We start from the raw sequence: 17,422 nt of genomic DNA on the forward strand, positions 1-17,422 counted from the left end.
GCTTTTGTCGTGTTTGCACCTTGCTGCCTTGTAGTTTTTGTAGTGTCGATGGGGCTATATCCCAGCATTTCTGGAGGCAGAAGTGATTCCAGTCAGAAAGGCAGCCTGGAAGACAGCTTTCTGGTTTTATAGAAGTCAGAGGGCTGATTATGCTTTATGGCAGGTCAGAGCAGCTCTACAATCATCCACAGCCTCAGTGGGATGTTGTGTTTTGCACGAGCGGCCTTCAGCTGTTGTGTGGTGTTGCTGTGCAGTAATGCTGACAGCTGCTGTGCTGCGCTCCAAATTAGTGCCTTCCTTTCACTCGGCAGTGAAGTAATACCTACACACAAGGCCAATTTCCAGTTCACTATGGAAATACCCCCAAAACAAGCGAAAATACTACCAAAACAGATGCTTTGCACCCGTTTCCTATCAGCCACACGATACTTCCTGTTTCTATATGGAGTTCCCCACTTACTCCCACACCAGTTCCTTTTTTTTTTTTCTTCTTTTTTTTTTTTTTCTTCTTTTTCTAGCAGTCCAAATATTTTGGTTTGTGAAATGAATTCAGCATCTCAGTTGTTCGTCTCAGTTATTCCACATTTCTTACAAGTCGGCCCCACATAACTGTCGGGATGCTGAACCATGCTGGTAAATGATGGCATACAGCCTGGAAGCCTGTTTTTCTTCCTGCAGAGCCAATTCAAAGTAAAATTTGATTTTGGAAGCCATTTAAAGATCTTCTGGGAAAATGATCGTGAGTGATGAAAGGAATTTTACAAGTCAATAGCTGTAACATATTGATAAAACGGAAAACATAAAATAGTTTTTAATCAGCTTAGCATTCTCAAATTGCCTTGAGAACATCTGAATTGCCATTTTGGTCCAATCAAAGTCCCGTTTGACCTAGTATCTCATCTTCAGTAATGGTCACTGTCAGGTATTTCTCAGCCTGTGGCCTCTGCCGTGCCAGCAGTCCATTAAACATCAGGTGGAGACCTGAAAAGTGGTCACAAATCTTCTTTTAAGTAATCAGTCAAGCAAAGATAACAAGGAAATCAAAGTAATAATATTCTTAAAACATTCTTGAAAAAGGCAAGTGAGTGAACACTCAAAGCATAGCTTAATTATAGCTGTTTAAGTATTAAAATGTTATAGTTGTATCATACAAGGTGGTCTGTGGATAGTTTTCCAAAAACCTAAACAACCCATGAGCAAACAGAATTGGAGAGACACTGCTAAAGGGGAATACACAAGAAACTCAGAAAAACTCAGAGAAGTTCTTTTTTCCTATCCCAGCAGCCAGAAATAGGTTTATACAACAAAATGGAATCTGATGTCTCAGTCCCATAAAATTCTTTTATATTTAAAAACACCACATCTGAGAATAAAAATGTGGATTAAGAAACAAAACCTCATTATATTAATGAATCAATTTTGGTTCTCACAGTTTCTAAAATCCTAACAACCCCCACCCCTGAAAAAATCACATTTTCCTATTAAGCTGTCTTTAACAACTGTGTTCACTACTCCATTAGTCATTACTGTACATTTAAGTATGTTCCAGTGAACAGAAAAGCATGAATAGAAGTCCTTTCTATTATTCTATGACTCAGGTCACACTGCCTAAGCAACTTGGAAGTTTGCTAGTTGTGGTTGCAGCACCTAAAGACAAACACTTGGAACAACCAGGGCTGTTGCTCTGGGGCTTGAGTGAAAGATCTTTACAGATCTTTCATCAGTGTGACCTGAAACTAGATGAAAGAGCTATAAGTTCTATGTATGCTGTTCAAATTAGAAGAGTTAAATAAGAGAGAATAAATACATATTAAATGAAAAACATGATCACAGTAATAACTACATATGTATACATAATACTAAAGATGAGAAGACTGTATTCTGTAAAAAACACTTCAGAGTGATATCTCCAGACAAAGCTGAGCATATTTTACTGCCACGTACTATCCATTTTGAAGCAGATAAAGTGGAATCAAAAAAGGATTATGCAGATACAGAGAGTTACTACTCAGCTGAATCTGGCAGATGCAGCTCTGTGTATTTTTTACTTCCGTATCTGAAACACTGACATTTTTTCCGTTCTGAGAAATGCATTTTCTATCTCTGTTCTTTTCTTGTCTGCCTTTATTGCAATTCTGTGAAAAGCACTAAGAATTTCAAAATTAGGAAATGGGTCAAAACTAGAGCATTACTTGCAAATCTGATGGAGACTGAAAGAGGACAGCATTTTATTGATTCAGAGACCGACAGCTGAGATTTCAATGCCTGTTTTGAGTCAGTCAGTCTGGGTCAGTCACTAAATGAGCAGAACTACTGTCAGTCTAGTTCTGCGCCTTGCAGGAGGTGGGCTGTATGTCTGAAGTGGGGAGCATGGGATAGAAGTCACAAGCCCTGCAAGATGCTTATTCTATATTGGGCTCATCATATGACAATGACCCAAGTGACCCAACTTCCCCATGTCTTCATGCTTTGAAATGTCACTGTTAATATTTGCCTGTGCGAGGGCTTAAAGATCGCTGGATAAAAACAAGCATAAGTGAATATCATGGCTAAGTGAAAACTGCTAATATTGTACTAGTAATACAATTTAATGTAATTGTGAAAAAGTCCTCAATGCTATACTTTGGAAGCAACTAAGGCAACTAAAGCTGCCATTGGTAGCTACATTGTGCATAGACTTTCCATATTTGAACTGTGTATTCACGCTCAGTGATTCACTTGTTGACATAAGTGGTACAATACCAAAGGCCAAAAGCTTTGTTTTTGATCCTCTGTCTCACTGTACAGTAATTTGCTTAGCACTTTTATTTTTCAATTTCTCCATCTGAAACATTAGCTGTTATTTCTGAAGAACTCTGATGTCTATAAAATAGGAAGTGCTTGGTAATATTTCACATATTGCAACAGGCTGACCACGCCCAAGTTCTAGGAGTTGTTTTTCCTAGTCCCCTGATTAAAAAAAAAAAAAAAGAGTTAATTCCCTTTCTCCTTTTTCCTTCCCTTCCCTCCTTCCTTTCCATTCCTTTCCCTTTCCAATATTCTTCAGCATTATTAAAGCTGCCTTGTATGAAAGATTGACACATGCTATTCAGCTCAGCAGAGCAGAGAGGTGTTGTGTTCATCTCACTGCAGGTATGGAGGTCAGTGTCACACTGCATTCAGCGGTAATCCCATATGCTAGACCTCCTGTTCCCTGTTCCTGTATGCAGCTATTTCCTGAACAAATCAAAGTGCTGTAAGGTTCTGATGGGAAATGTTACAGAAGTAGCAGCAACTGTTTGGAGTGGTACACTTCCACATCTGCATCCCTTTTTTATGAGGTTAAAATGACAAGGCAGCTGATGCGTGTAAGATCAGCGGTGTTGCACTCACTGTTTGCCTCACACGCTGGCCAAGCAGGCTGGGACCTTGGCCTGCCTCTGGCTCCAGCTGTGCCAGCTGCAGAGACCGTGCCCAGGTGCTCATCACCTGGCTGACTGATGCAGGCAGTGGGAGCTCCCTGTGGAGACCTGCCAGCCGACCCACGGGCTGGTAACACCCACCCTGCAGGTGTTGACGAGCAGCTGCAGATGCACCGGGGCGAGGAAGCCCTTGCTGAAGGCTGGAAGGGTCACGTACACAGCCTGTGGTCAGCTGCATGATTAGGCATGGGTGGGTGTCTGTGCTTGTCAAAACCTCCTGATGATTATCCTTGAACTGGATGAAAACGTTGAGATAATCAAGCTTGCATTAGGAGAAACAGACAAGAAACTTTAGAGGTAAAGTTGCTGGACCTGAGATATGTAGGAACAAATGCAAGCCCATGTTATGCAGAGAGCCAGGACATGTGTCCTAGTAGCTCCTTTTGGCCCTGAAGTCTAGTAAACTTATGGCCAAAACATTTGAGCTTGGTTGCCTGAAATTAAGCTCTCCTTTCTTTTCTTCTTAATCATGTAAAGCACTTATCAAAAAAAAAAAAAAAAAAAAAAGACAGCTTCTATCAAAGTAAACAAAGCCCATATCAAAGCTTCCCAAATTACTTTAGGATTACTTTAGGGCTTAAGGTGTTGAAAAGATTTGGGTTAATTGGAGTACTACAAAGAGATTCACAGTGTAGTGAATGACTGCGCAGGTTTGAAAATAATATCTGGAAGTGAAAAAAAGAAATTCACGCTGCAGATGTTTGTGGCTGGTTCTTTCTGTATGTGCCTGTGAAACAGCTGTGGGACTTTTTTGTCTTACAGTAATATTCTCTGTGGTGATCCTGTGCTGTGGGAAAAGCACTTTCCTGGCATTTCTGAGATAGGTGATGTTCCCAGGTGCCAGTTAAATGCGGATACAGATATGGATCCTTCTCTTCCCCACAGATCTGGATTCAGGTCCTTTCCTGAATCATAAGAATAGTTTTTAGTTGTCAGTGTTTCTAAGTCCCACATATTTCTTTGTGGGCAGTTGTTGCTGTTGGGAAGGGGACCAGGGCTACAGTAATGCTGGATATCTAGGTGGGATCCACCAAGGTACAGCAGGCGCCTGCAGTGCCTGCTCTGGTTGAAAGTGATCTTGCCATCCTAAATTGTCTACTTACAATGCATGTAACAACTCACATGATGTTGGCAGATAAGGAATATATAGTTGGGAGATACAGAATACATAATGCTGCAGAGCAATCACAGAATCACAGAATGGTTTAGGTTGGAAGGGACCTCTGGAGATCATCTGTCCTAATCTTAATCCCCTTAATAGAGTGGGGGAAAGTTTACTCTGCATTTAATTTTCAGTTCTGCCGCAGACTTCCCGTGGATGAGACACATTGTCTACCCTGTGGTTTAATTCCCACTTGTACAAAATAGAAGTAATTCTTCTAGATCTCACTGAGATGTTATCAGGCACAGCACAAGGCAAGGTACATCAGATAATTTCAAGAAAGCTGGTATGTCTTGTCTGTCCAGCACAACACAGAACCATGCAGGGATACCAATGTGAAACCAAGACGTATAACTGATCCTTGAGGAGCACAATGGAGCATTATACTAATGTTACAAGTCTTCTTCCACGTCCATAGCTAAACTGAACTGAGGCATGCCAGGAATCTCTGCATACCATGTACAGTATTTAAACTTGCCCTAAGATTTTATCTTTTTATATAAACATATATAAATCAGGGGAAAAATGGCTAGAGTGTCAGCTCTCTCCAGGTATGTTGAAGACATGATCCTCTAAAGCAATTCCACATCTCTTACCTGTGAAGCTTCAGAAATAACAAAAATAATCACCTGAGATTCAAAAGAGCCTCTACCTATCTGTGGGTTTCAGGCCCCAATTCCTTCAACTACATATTAGGCACTGCCTGATTTAGGCCATAGATTCACTGAGTGGCCTCCGGGGCGCTTATTTCTCTCTTCTGACCAAGGTGGGTACCCTTGGTGACTATATGCCTACCACAAATGCCCAAACTTAAGAAGGGTAAATGTATAGAGTATGAATACAAAAATGCATATTTGGACCCTGCTTTGGACCACTTGCCTAGGGCAAAATTAACACTTCTTTCCTCACCCTCTAGGTTAGACTAATTATTCTACCCTGAGAAATAGGTAATAACCACACTGAAAACAACCAGATAACTAGGTAATAAATACATCCTAAAACTGGATAAACGTGTTCCCATTGCTGAAGATAAATCCCCACAAATAAAGCCTGGTTTAACGTGCATGGTGAGCATCCTTCTGCCCAGAGAGCCTCCTGAAAGAAAACCTCATAGAAATAGTGAGGAATATTAAAGCAGTTGATGCGATGGCAAGAGACGGGGTGGTATCACCAAGACAAAAAGCATTGAGACCTGACAGCGTGAGCCTGCCTTTAGCACACCTCTGTTTGCGTATCCAATTCACCTCAGGGAATTCGAGTTGCTGTTTTGAGTTAGCAGCCAACTGAACCTCTCTCTAGTAAAAAATCCTCAGTTTGACTAATTTGCTCACTATTTATGGCATTTAGTACCTTAACTCAAGGTTGCTGGAGGGCTTACAGGCTTAAAGAGATCTTCCTTTTAAGATAACGAACTACAATGATGATGGGGGCTTTGTAAATACATAAAAGGCACTGCGATATCATGGTAGGAAACACCTTGTGGAACACTAGATGAAGCGATAGGGGAAAGACAGGTGATCTGATTGCTAGGTTAGATCAGTTATCACTTGTATTAACACATATATTTAAGCAAGAGGTATAAGGAAAGTTGTTCCAGTTGTACTCTCAACAGAGAATGCCTAAATCCATCTCTGCTATTATCCTTCAACAGCTAAAGTTTTCAAGGGAAGTCCGAGTGCTAGAGTCAGCAGACAGTGCTTGTTACACTCTTCCTTCTGGAGCACATACCCACTGCTCACATTAGGCTGACTTGTGGCCGAAGGAGAGCAGCAGAGAGACTTTATAGCATGATGAAGAATCATCTTTCTCACGAGCCCTTTTTATCATCTTGGCATCTGATGTTTTCACCTCATTTACCATACTAGCATTATTCAATTCTGATAAGACCAAACTCTACTCAGTCACAGCGCATTATTTTAAGTTCATAACAACAATAATGAATTCAAGTATCTGTCATCTAACCTGTTTTTATGAGGACCCTAAACTAGAGAGGCTGTTCAATAATGCAAGGATTTATATTATTTATTTTTTTTGATGGGGGGCACACTCAGAGCAAGACATGCAAATGCCAGCATCATTTGCTCATAAAGTCAACTACATTTGACTCAAATCAGTGTGCTGGAGTTAAAATGGAAGTTAGGGACATCACTTATCAGCTCTTTTAACTAGAGGTCAGTGCATCTAAAGGATGCTGTAATTTTCCACTGCTTTCTACAAGGACAGGAATTACTTTTTTTTTTTTTCTCAGTACAGCCCTGCATCACTCTGTGATCCTGTGAGCGTAATCCCTTGGCACTAAAGCCTCTTATTGACGATGCAGTAAACCTGCTCTGTACACACCAGAAAAGTAAAATAAAAGATGTTCCAAATTTGTGTTTGGCAAAATATGAGACTGAAATCAATTAGATGTTTCCAGATCAATAGGGGTTTCAGTCAATACCCTTCTGTCAGAACAACGTCTAGCAGACCTGTTGACAGCACTCGAAATATCCTGATTTAAAATCTCTGTTTGGGTTGTTATTAAAGCTGTTATTCAGTCCTTATCTGTTTGCTGCTACTTGTAGAGACTGTTTGTGGGGACAGCCTGAAGGTCTTGACTGAAAGTTTTGGCTGTCGCACACGAAACTTAATTACAAGGTCAGAGGCAAGAACTTGTTTGTTGGGGATTTCGGGGAGGAAAATAAAAGCTTTCGAGATTTCGCTTCAGAGCAATCTCCTTTTGCATTTGGGGGCAGAGTCACTGTTGCAGTCCAAGGCTTGAATTCCATCTTTGTTTAATTAACCCGAACCCAAATATTGCTGAAAATATTTGCAGAATTTGGGGAAGCTTCCGTCCAGAGTCAGCCAAGCAATTCTAGGAACAGTTCAACCTGCCACATCCTAACATCTATATTCAGCAAGATAAGTAAGCAGGAATTCTTTCCTTTAGCACTGAATTCATTGCCAAGATGAAGTTCAGAAGCTATCTGAGAATCTAATTCCTCAAGGATGGAGGCACTGAAGGACATGCGTAAATCTTGCCCCGCAGCGGACAATGAGTACCAGTACAATGAGAATCAGAGGAAGAGAGCTCACAAATTATGATTACCATGCGGGCTGTGGGAGCCTTTCACCTTCCTGAAGGGCAAGAGGGGAAAGTTTCTGTGCACCCAGCAAGCACTGCCAGGCAGGACTAACACCCGTCCCCTGCAGATGAAGAATCCCCCCAAACAGCAAGCCTTCTTGAGGGAGACAAATTTCCACAGGCCAGCAGCTGCTGAAAGTGCTTCAAACAGCACAGGCCCACGCTGGTGATGTGCCTGTTTGTTGAAGATGAACTGAATCACATCCCTATAGGACCCTAAGGTTACCCATACCTGCCTCATACAGGCAAGCCAGCCCACTCTGCCCTTATGCCTGCATCACCTAAGGGTCTGTCAGTCTGTGTCTTTCTGCATTTCTCACCTCCCCACAGCAGGACCCTGGTCTGAATGCTGGCACGGTGAGGAGGCTGATGAGAGCCTGCTCACCTGGTGCTACTTTTACGTGGAACCGAGCCATTTGGCAGCGTCACGCTTCATATTACATTACAAAATCCAATCGTCTCTCTCCTTTTCTTCTTGCCAGCAAGCAGCAGGTCCTGGGGCTTTGTGAGTTGGTTAAATTCTGTGAGCACAGACCCATGCCACTCAGACAGGTAATATCAGAACGAATGCCTCAGCCCCGGGTCCATGTAGCTCAGCATACGGGGTTCCCAGCACCAGCTAACAGTCCCCTGCTAAGGCTGACAGCAGGAACAGGCAACTGGTCAGTGATTCGCCCCCAAAACACCCCTGGCTTCCGGGCGTTCGTTCGCGGTTGAGGAACATTCTGGGTCAGGCACACTGCCTTTGTACTCCACTGCCCTCAAGTATTCTTTTGTCACTCATTCACCCAGCCATTACCCAACCCACCCACACTTCGGTGTGCGCACATCCTGCAGCGAGCTGTTCCGCAACTGTTCCTACTGCCGGTGTGGAGTCTCCGTTTACTTTTGCATTTTGCATGTCCACCTTTTACTTTATTCATTTGTCTTTGAAAAAGCATAAAATTTTTATTTGGAAATTTTAGAAGCTCGGGACAATTTGTCAGAATTGTAATCTCGGGGAGAAACGTAATGGGAGTGAGAAATATTATTGCAATTATTTTGGTTCTTCTCTTGCCTTTACTTATCAGCGCCTATACAAACTCCCGATGCAAACCCTTGCAGTTTGGCGACCTTTGCACAATGCCCGACCCTTTTCCAGAACAGCCGGCCCTCGAGTAACGGGATGCCTCTTGGCCACCTTTCCTTTGCTTGAGCTCCGTCTTCCGTTCCAACTGCAGCCATCACCGTCAGGAAAAGCTTTAAAACGCGATTTTGGGGGCTTGCTAAGCGCATCCCGGGCTCCTGAGACCCGGCTTTGGGAGCTGACAACCTCCCACCGCACCGAGCCGCCCAGTACCCGGTGCGGAGGCGGACAAGTGCGTGTGTGTAGGGGGGCGAACCGACGGCCGGACAGACGGACGGTCGGACGGACAGCGGTGTCCCGAGCCGGGCGGCGGCCGGGGGGGCGCCGCCGGGGCGCTGCCGGCGGAAGGCGCTGGGGGCCGTGCCCGGCCCGGCGCTATCCGGCCGGCGGGGAAGCGCTGCCGGCAGCCGCGGCTCGGCGCCCGGGGGCGGGAGCGGACCCGGGGCCGCCTCCTCCGCCCGCCTTGGCTCGGGGCCCGGCCGGGGAAAGGAGGGGGACGGGGACGGGGACGAGGACGGGGGGGGGGTCCCGGTGCGCGGCGGCTCGCAGCGGGTGCGGGCAGCGCCTCCTGGCGCCGCCGCGGGGCCGGGGCGGGTGTCGGAGGGCAGGGCAGGGCCGGCCCCCCCGCGGCGGGGTGTGCGCGGCTGCCGCTGATGACAGTAATTTTGAGGGCGATGTTGCAACGGGGCAGAGTGTGCGGGGCGGCCCGTGTCCGCGTTTATAACGCTCCCGGAGCGCCCTCGGCACCGCGATCCTAAGCGGGGCAGCGGCAGCGGCGCCCGGCCCCTCCGCCCCCCCCTCCCACCCCCGCCGCCTCCCCCTGCCCCCGGGCCGGGCACTTGGCCGGCCTCAGCCCGCCCCCGGCTGCTGAGCGCAGAGCACGGCCCCGCGGCGGAGATGAGGGGCAAGGAGGAGAAGTCGTCGCTCAAAGGTGACGGGGGGCACCGGGGGACACGGGGGGGAGGAGGGGGCGTGAGGGGCGCCGCGACCCGCGGCAGGTTGTGCGGGGCACCGGGGGCTGTGGCAGAGCCTGGGGTTTCTTTTTCTTTTCGCCTTTCTTTTCTCTTTTCTCTCTTCAATTTCTGCCTCCGCTGATAGCGGCGGTTTTGGCGACAGGCGCGAGGAAAGCGACAAGTGGGAGCAGGCAGAGCCCCAGCAGCCGCTCCCCTCGCCCCTGCCCTTCCCGGCGCCGCTGCGCCCGCACTGGGGCGCCAGGGATCCCCCCCTCCCCATCTCCCGGAGGGACCCCGACCCCTTTCCCTCCTTCTTCCCTCGCTGTAAGGCGCTTTTGGAGACCTGCTCCCACCTCGCTGGGTGCCCCTGCTGCTGTCACCCCCCGAGGTGCGGCCGGCTGCCAAGGGATGCCGCCCAGCGGCAGGCTGGTGTTGGGCACGGGGGGGCACGGCAGCGGTGCCCCACGCACCGTGATCCCGAGTGGTCGTGGATAGGGAAAGCAAAAGGGAAAGCAATTTCTCCCCTCCTTCCCCTTTTTTTTCTTTTTTCTTTTTTTTTTTTTTGATGTTTGCACTGGTGCACTTGTCATCTCCCCACCACTTCCAGCAGCAGACCTCTCAGCCCTTTCCTCCCCCCGCCTCCAAGTTCAGCGAACCGGGATTTATTTATTTATTTTCCCTTACGTTTTCCCCTTTTTTGGCATTAAAGAAAAAAAATTTTTTTTTTTTTGGTTCGCTTTTGTGCTTTTGTTTGTTTTCCTTTTCCCTTTCGGTAACGGCCCGGCCGGGATCAGGGCAGCGCACAGAAGGGACATTTGTTTGTTTTAATGCAAACCGGGCAGGAAATCTTGTTCTCCGGAGTGGGGAGCGGGGAGGGGGGGGAATCAGTCTCCCGGGGCCGGCAGCGGGGCGGCGCCGTTCATCCCCCCCCCGACGGCCCCGGAGGCGGCCCCCGGGGGGGGGGACGATCGGCGCCGCCCCTCTCCGGTCCCGCCCCGCTCCGCCGCCACTTAAGCGCTGTCGGGGGCCGCTCCGGGGCAGTGCGGTGCTGGTCGCAGGCGGCTCATTGTCCCGGCATCTTTTCCCCTTCCAAGCCCAGCGCAATGACAGTGAAGGCAGCCGAGGCGTCGGGTCCCACCTTGACCTACGCCAAGATGAGGGGCATGGTGGCCATCCTCATCGGTGAGGCGGGCAGCAGGGATGCTGCTGGGTGGTGTGCTTTTTTTTTTTTTTTTTTAAACAAGACAGACAGATGGCTTCGCGATTTTTTTTTTAATTTTTTTTAAATTTTTTTAACACTCCTGTCCTTTTATTTTTTAGCTTTCATGAAGCAGAGAAGAATGGGGCTGAATGATTTCATTCAGAAGATAGCCACCAACTCCTATGCATGCAAACAGTAAGTATCAGACACTTCGGCCGGGTTTCAGTAATAAATACCATTACGTTTTATGAGACCGAGGAAAAAAAATTGTTTACTCTAATGCCTCTGGCATGACTGTTACTGAAGAGTTAATTGCTCTTCTTGAGGTATTATTACTCACCTTGCACCAGTTCTTCATGAGCTGGGTTTGGGCGAGATGAGTCGGATGGGATTTCTAGAGCCCTGTCCCTGTTTTGATTTGTACTTAGGGCACAAAGACATTTCTTTTTACGGCCGATTTTACTTTCTCTAGATGGATTTTATTTCTCAAGCCGAATAGGTTGTTTCAGTTGCTTTCTTTAACAGTCCAAGCCAAAACTGAACTCTTGCCAGCGCGGTACTTGCTTGCCCTCTGGCGGAAAGATCTGCCTGACACTTACGGTGACTGATTATGCATGCTTTTCTCCTTACAGCCCTGAAGTTCAGTCTATTCTGAAAATCTCCCAGCCTCAAGAGCCTGAACTTATGAACGCTAATCCTTCTCCTCCGGTAAGCAGATTTAATGCTCTGTGAAGCATTTTTAGAACATCAACTGAGCTGGTAATAGAAGCGTAGCAAAATTAGCATCACGAGTGTAACTTCAGTTTATAGCACTGATGTAGCTAGGAAAAAGAGTAATTAAGTTAGACTGAAACATTTTCCTAAAGTGGAGAAGAAGATTTTAAAAATAAAGCTTATTAGTTGGAACTTCACTGTGGAATGTAGTTAAGACCTCAAAGAATTCTTAAGTAAACCACTGCTGTTACACTTCTGTTGCGTAGTACCAGATAGTTTAACTTAATGGCAGATATCTAGATTCCTTTTTTAGTGATAAGGACAGGGCTGATCCTCTCTTTTGTGATCACTTTATCTATCCTTTAAAAAAAGAGAAGCACTGTTGAGCCTCTCACTGCCAAGCTGTTTTAATAAAAGTGGTTTCTACGTGTTTATTTTTCTAGCCCAGTCCTTCGCAGCAGATCAATCTTGGTCCGTCATCCAACCCACATGCCAAACCATCAGACTTCCATTTCTTAAAAGTGATTGGAAAAGGCAGTTTTGGGAAGGTAAGCTCAACTTCTTTTTACTGTGATTTTGATTACTCTTTAGCTCTTTTATGTAATGTCTGAGGGTTGTGCCTGTACCGGCTTTGGGGAAAGGTGGTCAGTTAAAACAGACCCGGGCATGTGCTGCTGCCCTGTGCCTGGCCCACTGCTGAGCTGCGGGAAGCAGGAGCGGGGTGCTGTGTTTAATAGTCACAGAAGAGCAAGAGAGTGAGGAGGCAGGAGTGCTTCAGCTTGGGGGAATATACGCCTTACTCTTGGAAAGAACGCTAGCTGTAAAAGCTGGATTTGTTTATCTGTGGGAGTGGTGATAGCTTTAGGCATTGCCAGCAAAGAGCTTGCAAGGTGAACTGGAGGAGTGTAGGAGTGCTCAGCATTTATCAGAAAGCGTTGTTTCTCATTGCTTACAATTTGTTCTGTATTTCAGTATTGCTCAGTTTTGGGGATTTGTTCTGTTCCAGGTTCTCCTTGCACGGCATAAGGCAGAAGAGCAGTTTTATGCTGTCAAAGTCCTGCAGAAAAAAGCAATCCTGAAAAAGAAGGAGGTAAGCTGCTTCTTAGTGATGCTGTTGTGATGTCAGTCAAATACATTTTTACTGCTATTGCTCAGCAAATCCTGTTGCTAAACATTGATGGTTTCTCATGTTTTCAGGAAAAGCACATTATGTCAGAACGCAATGTCCTGCTGAAAAATGTGAAACACCCCTTCCTAGTCGGACTTCACTTCTCCTTCCAAACTGCAGACAAATTGTATTTTGTCCTAGACTACATCAATGGTGGAGAGGTAAGCAGCAAGAAAATTAAATACCGTTTCCTATCATGTGACAGTGATAGGGTAGGCTTTTACCCCTTCCTTTTAAATAAAAGAGTTCCAGGGGGAAAAGCCATGAGGGAAAAGTTACTAGAGTTAATGTTTCCAGCCTGCCAAGTTTTGAACTACCAAAGGATCGTTAGGCCATTTCCTGCCATTGTTCTCCCTAGCTATATATGTTGAGTCTAATTAAGTGCATTGTTAACAGGCTTTGGCGCTGTTTACAGAACTTTGTTCTTTCTGTCTCCTGCAGTTGTTCTACCATCTCCAGAGGGAGCGTTGCTTCCTGGAACCAAGAGCCCGATTTTATGCTGCTGAAATTGCCAGTGCGCTGGGCTACCTGCACTCCCTGAACATAGTTTATCGGTAAGCAGCATTGTTTTGCTTGTTAGACTGAAAAAAAATAATAGGTCCTTCGTTTAATAAGCATTAAAAAGTTGACCTCAGTATTAGCTCAAAATAGCTTTTAATCATTTTTTGTGGCTTATTGAAATTCTGTGAACAGTCTTCCTGCTTTAGCTCTAACGAGTGCTTTTGTTCTTTCATCTGTTCCTACAGTGACTTGAAGCCAGAGAATATTCTGCTTGATTCTCAAGGGCACATTGTCTTGACCGACTTTGGACTCTGCAAAGAAAACATAGAGCACAACGGCACAACCTCCACCTTCTGCGGCACACCCGAGGTACGTCCAGTCCTCAGCCTGCAGTGAGAACTGACACTTCTTGTGCATTTTTACAGTGGGTTAGACAAGTGGGAGGCAGTATGGGTCTTGTAATATCAGGCTGTGGTGAGGACATGGGGGACACAGCTTGTTGATTAGGGAGAGAATGGCTTTCAAGCTGTCTCCCTGTTTATAAAGTACTTGCATCTTTCCAGTAGCTTAGATGTTGCTGGGATTCAGTAAGCTGCTTTCACTCAACAGCGAGGGGGTTTCTTAACTGCAAAGATCGCTTTGGCTAACAAGGCTCTCTTCTTCCACAGTATCTTGCTCCTGAAGTTCTGCACAAGCAGCCCTACGACAGGACTGTGGACTGGTGGTGCCTTGGAGCAGTCTTGTATGAGATGCTGTATGGCCTGGTAAGTCCTTGGTGTCAGATCAAACGAGCTTGCTCTTGAGCTTTCCCTGTGCTCTCAGCACAGACCTGCATGTTGTCAGCCTCATTAACTTTGGTCTCTCTGTTGCTGTTCCCACAGCCGCCCTTCTACAGCAGGAACACAGCAGAAATGTATGATAACATCTTGAACAAACCCTTGCAGCTCAAGCCAAATATTACCAACTCTGCTAGACATCTCCTGGAAGGCCTTCTGCAGAAGGATAGGACAAAGAGGCTTGGCGCCAAGGAGGACTTTGTAAGTGCCAAGTGGCCAGTTCTTCCCTGTGCACAGCACAGGAAGATGACGAGGTCATATTACTTACATTAGCTGGGGTCTGAATTAATCTATTTTTCTCTCCCTAACAGATGGAGATTAAGAGTCACATCTTCTTCTCCCCAATTAACTGGGATGATCTCATTAATAAGAAGATTACTCCCCCTTTTAACCCAAATGTGGTACGTATCACTTCTAATTATAGAATGTATAAAGTGTCTTTGCTTCCTACATGTCTATGTGGGGCGCCCAGAAGCCAGAGGGAACTAATCAGGTAGCTGTGTTTGGGAAACACAGCTTTTCCTTTCCTTGTGGCTGTCTAGACAAGGTTAAAAATAAGCTGTAGCTGGCTTTTTGCTGATGGACAGTCTAAATTTAGCAGGCTTTTTTTTGCCTCTGACAAATGATTCATTTGCATGGCTATTTAAAAATAATCCCCCTTATCCCCATGTTACTAAAGGGTAAGGTAAGGTGCAGAAAGGAAGTAGCTTCACAAGCACAGAGTAACATTTGGCTTGTCAGATATTAGTATCTAAGAATAGGGTTGTGGTAGTTCTTTTACTGTCTGAGCACTTCTCCAGCTTAGTTTAATAACTTGTCCAGAGATGGTAGTCTCAGATTGAGGGTGCTTGTCCCATTCTGAATTGAACTGTGCACTTAGAGAAAATAAAGACTTGTTCTAAATGTTATGCCTTTCCATTTCTCTCCTTTCAACAGAGTGGCCCCAGTGACCTGCGGCACTTTGATCCTGAGTTTACAGATGAGCCAGTCCCCAACTCCATCGGCCAGTCTCCAGACAGCATCCTCATCACCGCCAGTGTCAAAGAAGCTGCTGAGGCTTTTTTGGGCTTCTCATATGCCCCACCCGTGGATTCTTTCTTATGAACATTTTTCTTTCTTTCCCTTTTTAATAATAATAATTATTATTTTTGGTTTTGTTTGGCCTGCTGGTGGAATTGCCAGTTGACCGGTCATCTTGAAACAGAATTTGCACATTTCCACCATGGCAGCTTTGCAGCCTTAATTTCAACTACACTGTTCGCTGGAAGCTTTTTTGAAGAGCACATCACTCTCTGAATGAGCGTTACAGGCTTTTCATTTCCATTTGTTCTTCCCCCAAAGTGGTGCTGTCTCCTTGGGAAAGAAAAATAAAAGTGACTGCTGCCATAGGCTGCTACAGCAGACTGTAGGAATAAGAACAAGCAGTTTTGAAATCATGCTCTGAAAAGCCTTGCCTGAAGATCTATCCGCACGTGATGAGGATTTTATGAAATGTGCCTTTTTCTGATGAGATCTTGTTAGCTCCAAAGCTTTCCCTGTTGCAGAGTGTGTTTCTTAGTTCATTTATGTGGGTTTACTATGTGAACAAATGGTATGCGTGTGGTCTGCGTACTACAGATGGACTTAGTGTAAAGCATCAATGTGACACTTGCAGGATACCACAATGTGGGGCATTGTTTGTTTCTTCCATATTTGGAAGATAAATTAAGTGTAATTTTGAAATTTTTTTTGTAAATCTATACAGTCAACTAAAATTATTGAAATGGGCTCACAATTACTTGTATCCAAATGCTTGAAGAAAGCATTGCTGCTATGAAAAGATTTCTATTTTTAGAAAGGGTTTTTATGGACCAAAATGCCCCAGCTGCAGTCAGTCAAAGCTGTTGGTTTCTTTCTTTATTTCTCTTTCCTTTTTTTTTTTTCCTTTCTTTTTGTTTAAAAGATGTCATCTGTAAAATGGGCATTATTTATGGTTTTGGGGGTTTTTCATTCCTAATTGTATGTATTGTAAAAAAGATCTGTACATTCAGTTGTAACTCTAGATGTATATTTAAACTTACAGACTTACTTGTAATGTATACTATCATTGTAATGTAATATAATTAACATGGTTATATGTATCATATTTTTTTGTGACCAAACCCATTGGTTTGCAGTAAAATCTTGAAAAATACATCCATGAAGCCTCATTTCTCTTTTAAAGCAAAGGTTTTCTCCTTTAAAAAAAAAAAAAAAAAAATCAGCTGCCAATTAGCAAGGATACCTGCATCACTTTGCTTAGGCGTGTGATGATTATTTTGTCAAGCTGCACATAAACATGCTGTTTGCCAAAATACTTGGTCTTCTAAATGTGGGTGGGTATACATTGGTTTGGGCTCCCTTTGTGGGAGCATCATGGGTTCTCAAGGACTTTCTCTACCTCTAGCAAAGTGATGGTACTGCTCCCTGGTGTAGACAAAGCTTAACTACACTTAAAGAATTAACTCATTAGGACAGTTGTATAACAAAGACTTGAGCTATTTTACTACTACGCTGCAGACATGCTAAAAGTAGGTTTTTCTAAGGCTAGTGGAAGCTCCCTATTTGGGCATCTGTCTGGGAGCATTGAACATTGCTGCTATAATGTGTATGATGCACCCTGAAATCCCCTCCTATAGCGGGAGGGCAGATTTCACCAACTCATTACATGCTTACTTGGATGGGGTATGCATTTTGTGAAAAACTGAGCTGTTAAATACAGGTTCTTTATTACTGACTACAGCTGGGTGGCTTGCAAGAGGGAGTTGCTGTCTTGTTTCAGTCAAGAATTAAGCTTCTGGGGTGATCCCATTCAATTTCTTTTTCTGCATGGTGATGGATGGCTTCCTTCTATTAGGGACTGCGTGCCTGCACCTTATTTACAGCTTCCATTGTCTGCTGGTTATTGCAGTTGGTGGTCTTAGCAATTTGGAGAATCAAAATGAGCAGTTGCTCAGAATAACCTGGACAGAGTCTGCTGTAGCTCATGTCACTGCAATAATGGAAGTGTAAGCAAAGCTCTCATAGGGATGGTATTTCTGTTCATTATGTTTCTGAGATAAAAACATGCAGTAATTTTCCATCTTTTATTATCTGCTGGATGAAGGAACAACAACAAAAAAAAGTGTTTTCACCTATAAATCGTGTCTCTGGGAAAC

The 17,422-nt window shown here is 44.9% G+C and overlaps 1 protein-coding gene across 2 annotated transcripts; it reads left to right on the forward strand.

Annotated features, from left to right (window-relative positions):
* Nucleotides 1–9,536: 9,536 nt before the first annotated feature.
* Nucleotides 9,537–16,421, forward strand: SGK1 (serum/glucocorticoid regulated kinase 1). Of its 2 annotated transcripts, none has more exons than XM_068677360.1 (12): nt 9,537–9,804; nt 11,147–11,222; nt 11,660–11,735; nt 12,185–12,289; nt 12,748–12,831; nt 12,939–13,070; nt 13,351–13,463; nt 13,656–13,779; nt 14,079–14,174; nt 14,292–14,447; nt 14,558–14,647; nt 15,183–16,421. In XM_068677360.1, the coding sequence occupies exons 1-12, from the start codon at nt 9,771–9,773 to the stop codon at nt 15,348–15,350; spliced, it is 1,254 nt and encodes a 417-aa protein (XP_068533461.1). In that variant the 5' UTR covers nt 9,537–9,770; the 3' UTR covers nt 15,351–16,421. The 2 variants fall into 2 exon arrangements, with proteins under 2 accessions (XP_068533461.1, XP_068533460.1); XM_068677359.1 differs by lacking the exon at nt 9,537–9,804 and adding an exon at nt 10,840–11,008.
* Nucleotides 16,422–17,422: the final 1,001 nt, after the last annotated feature.

Source organism: Anas acuta, chromosome 3 (genome assembly GCF_963932015.1).
Source record: "Anas acuta chromosome 3, bAnaAcu1.1, whole genome shotgun sequence".
Lineage (NCBI taxonomy): Eukaryota > Metazoa > Chordata > Aves > Anseriformes > Anatidae > Anas > Anas acuta.

Coding starts and splice junctions, on each gene's coding strand:
- SGK1 (XM_068677359.1), top strand. CDS start 10,930: ATGACAGTGAAGGCAGCCGAGGCGTCGGGTCCCACCTTGACCTACGCC. Junction 11,009..11,146: donor CATGGTGGCCATCCTCATCG/GTGAGGCGGGCA, acceptor TTTATTTTTTAG/CTTTCATGAAGCAGAGAAGA. Junction 11,736..12,184: donor ACGCTAATCCTTCTCCTCCG/GTAAGCAGATTT, acceptor TTATTTTTCTAG/CCCAGTCCTTCGCAGCAGAT.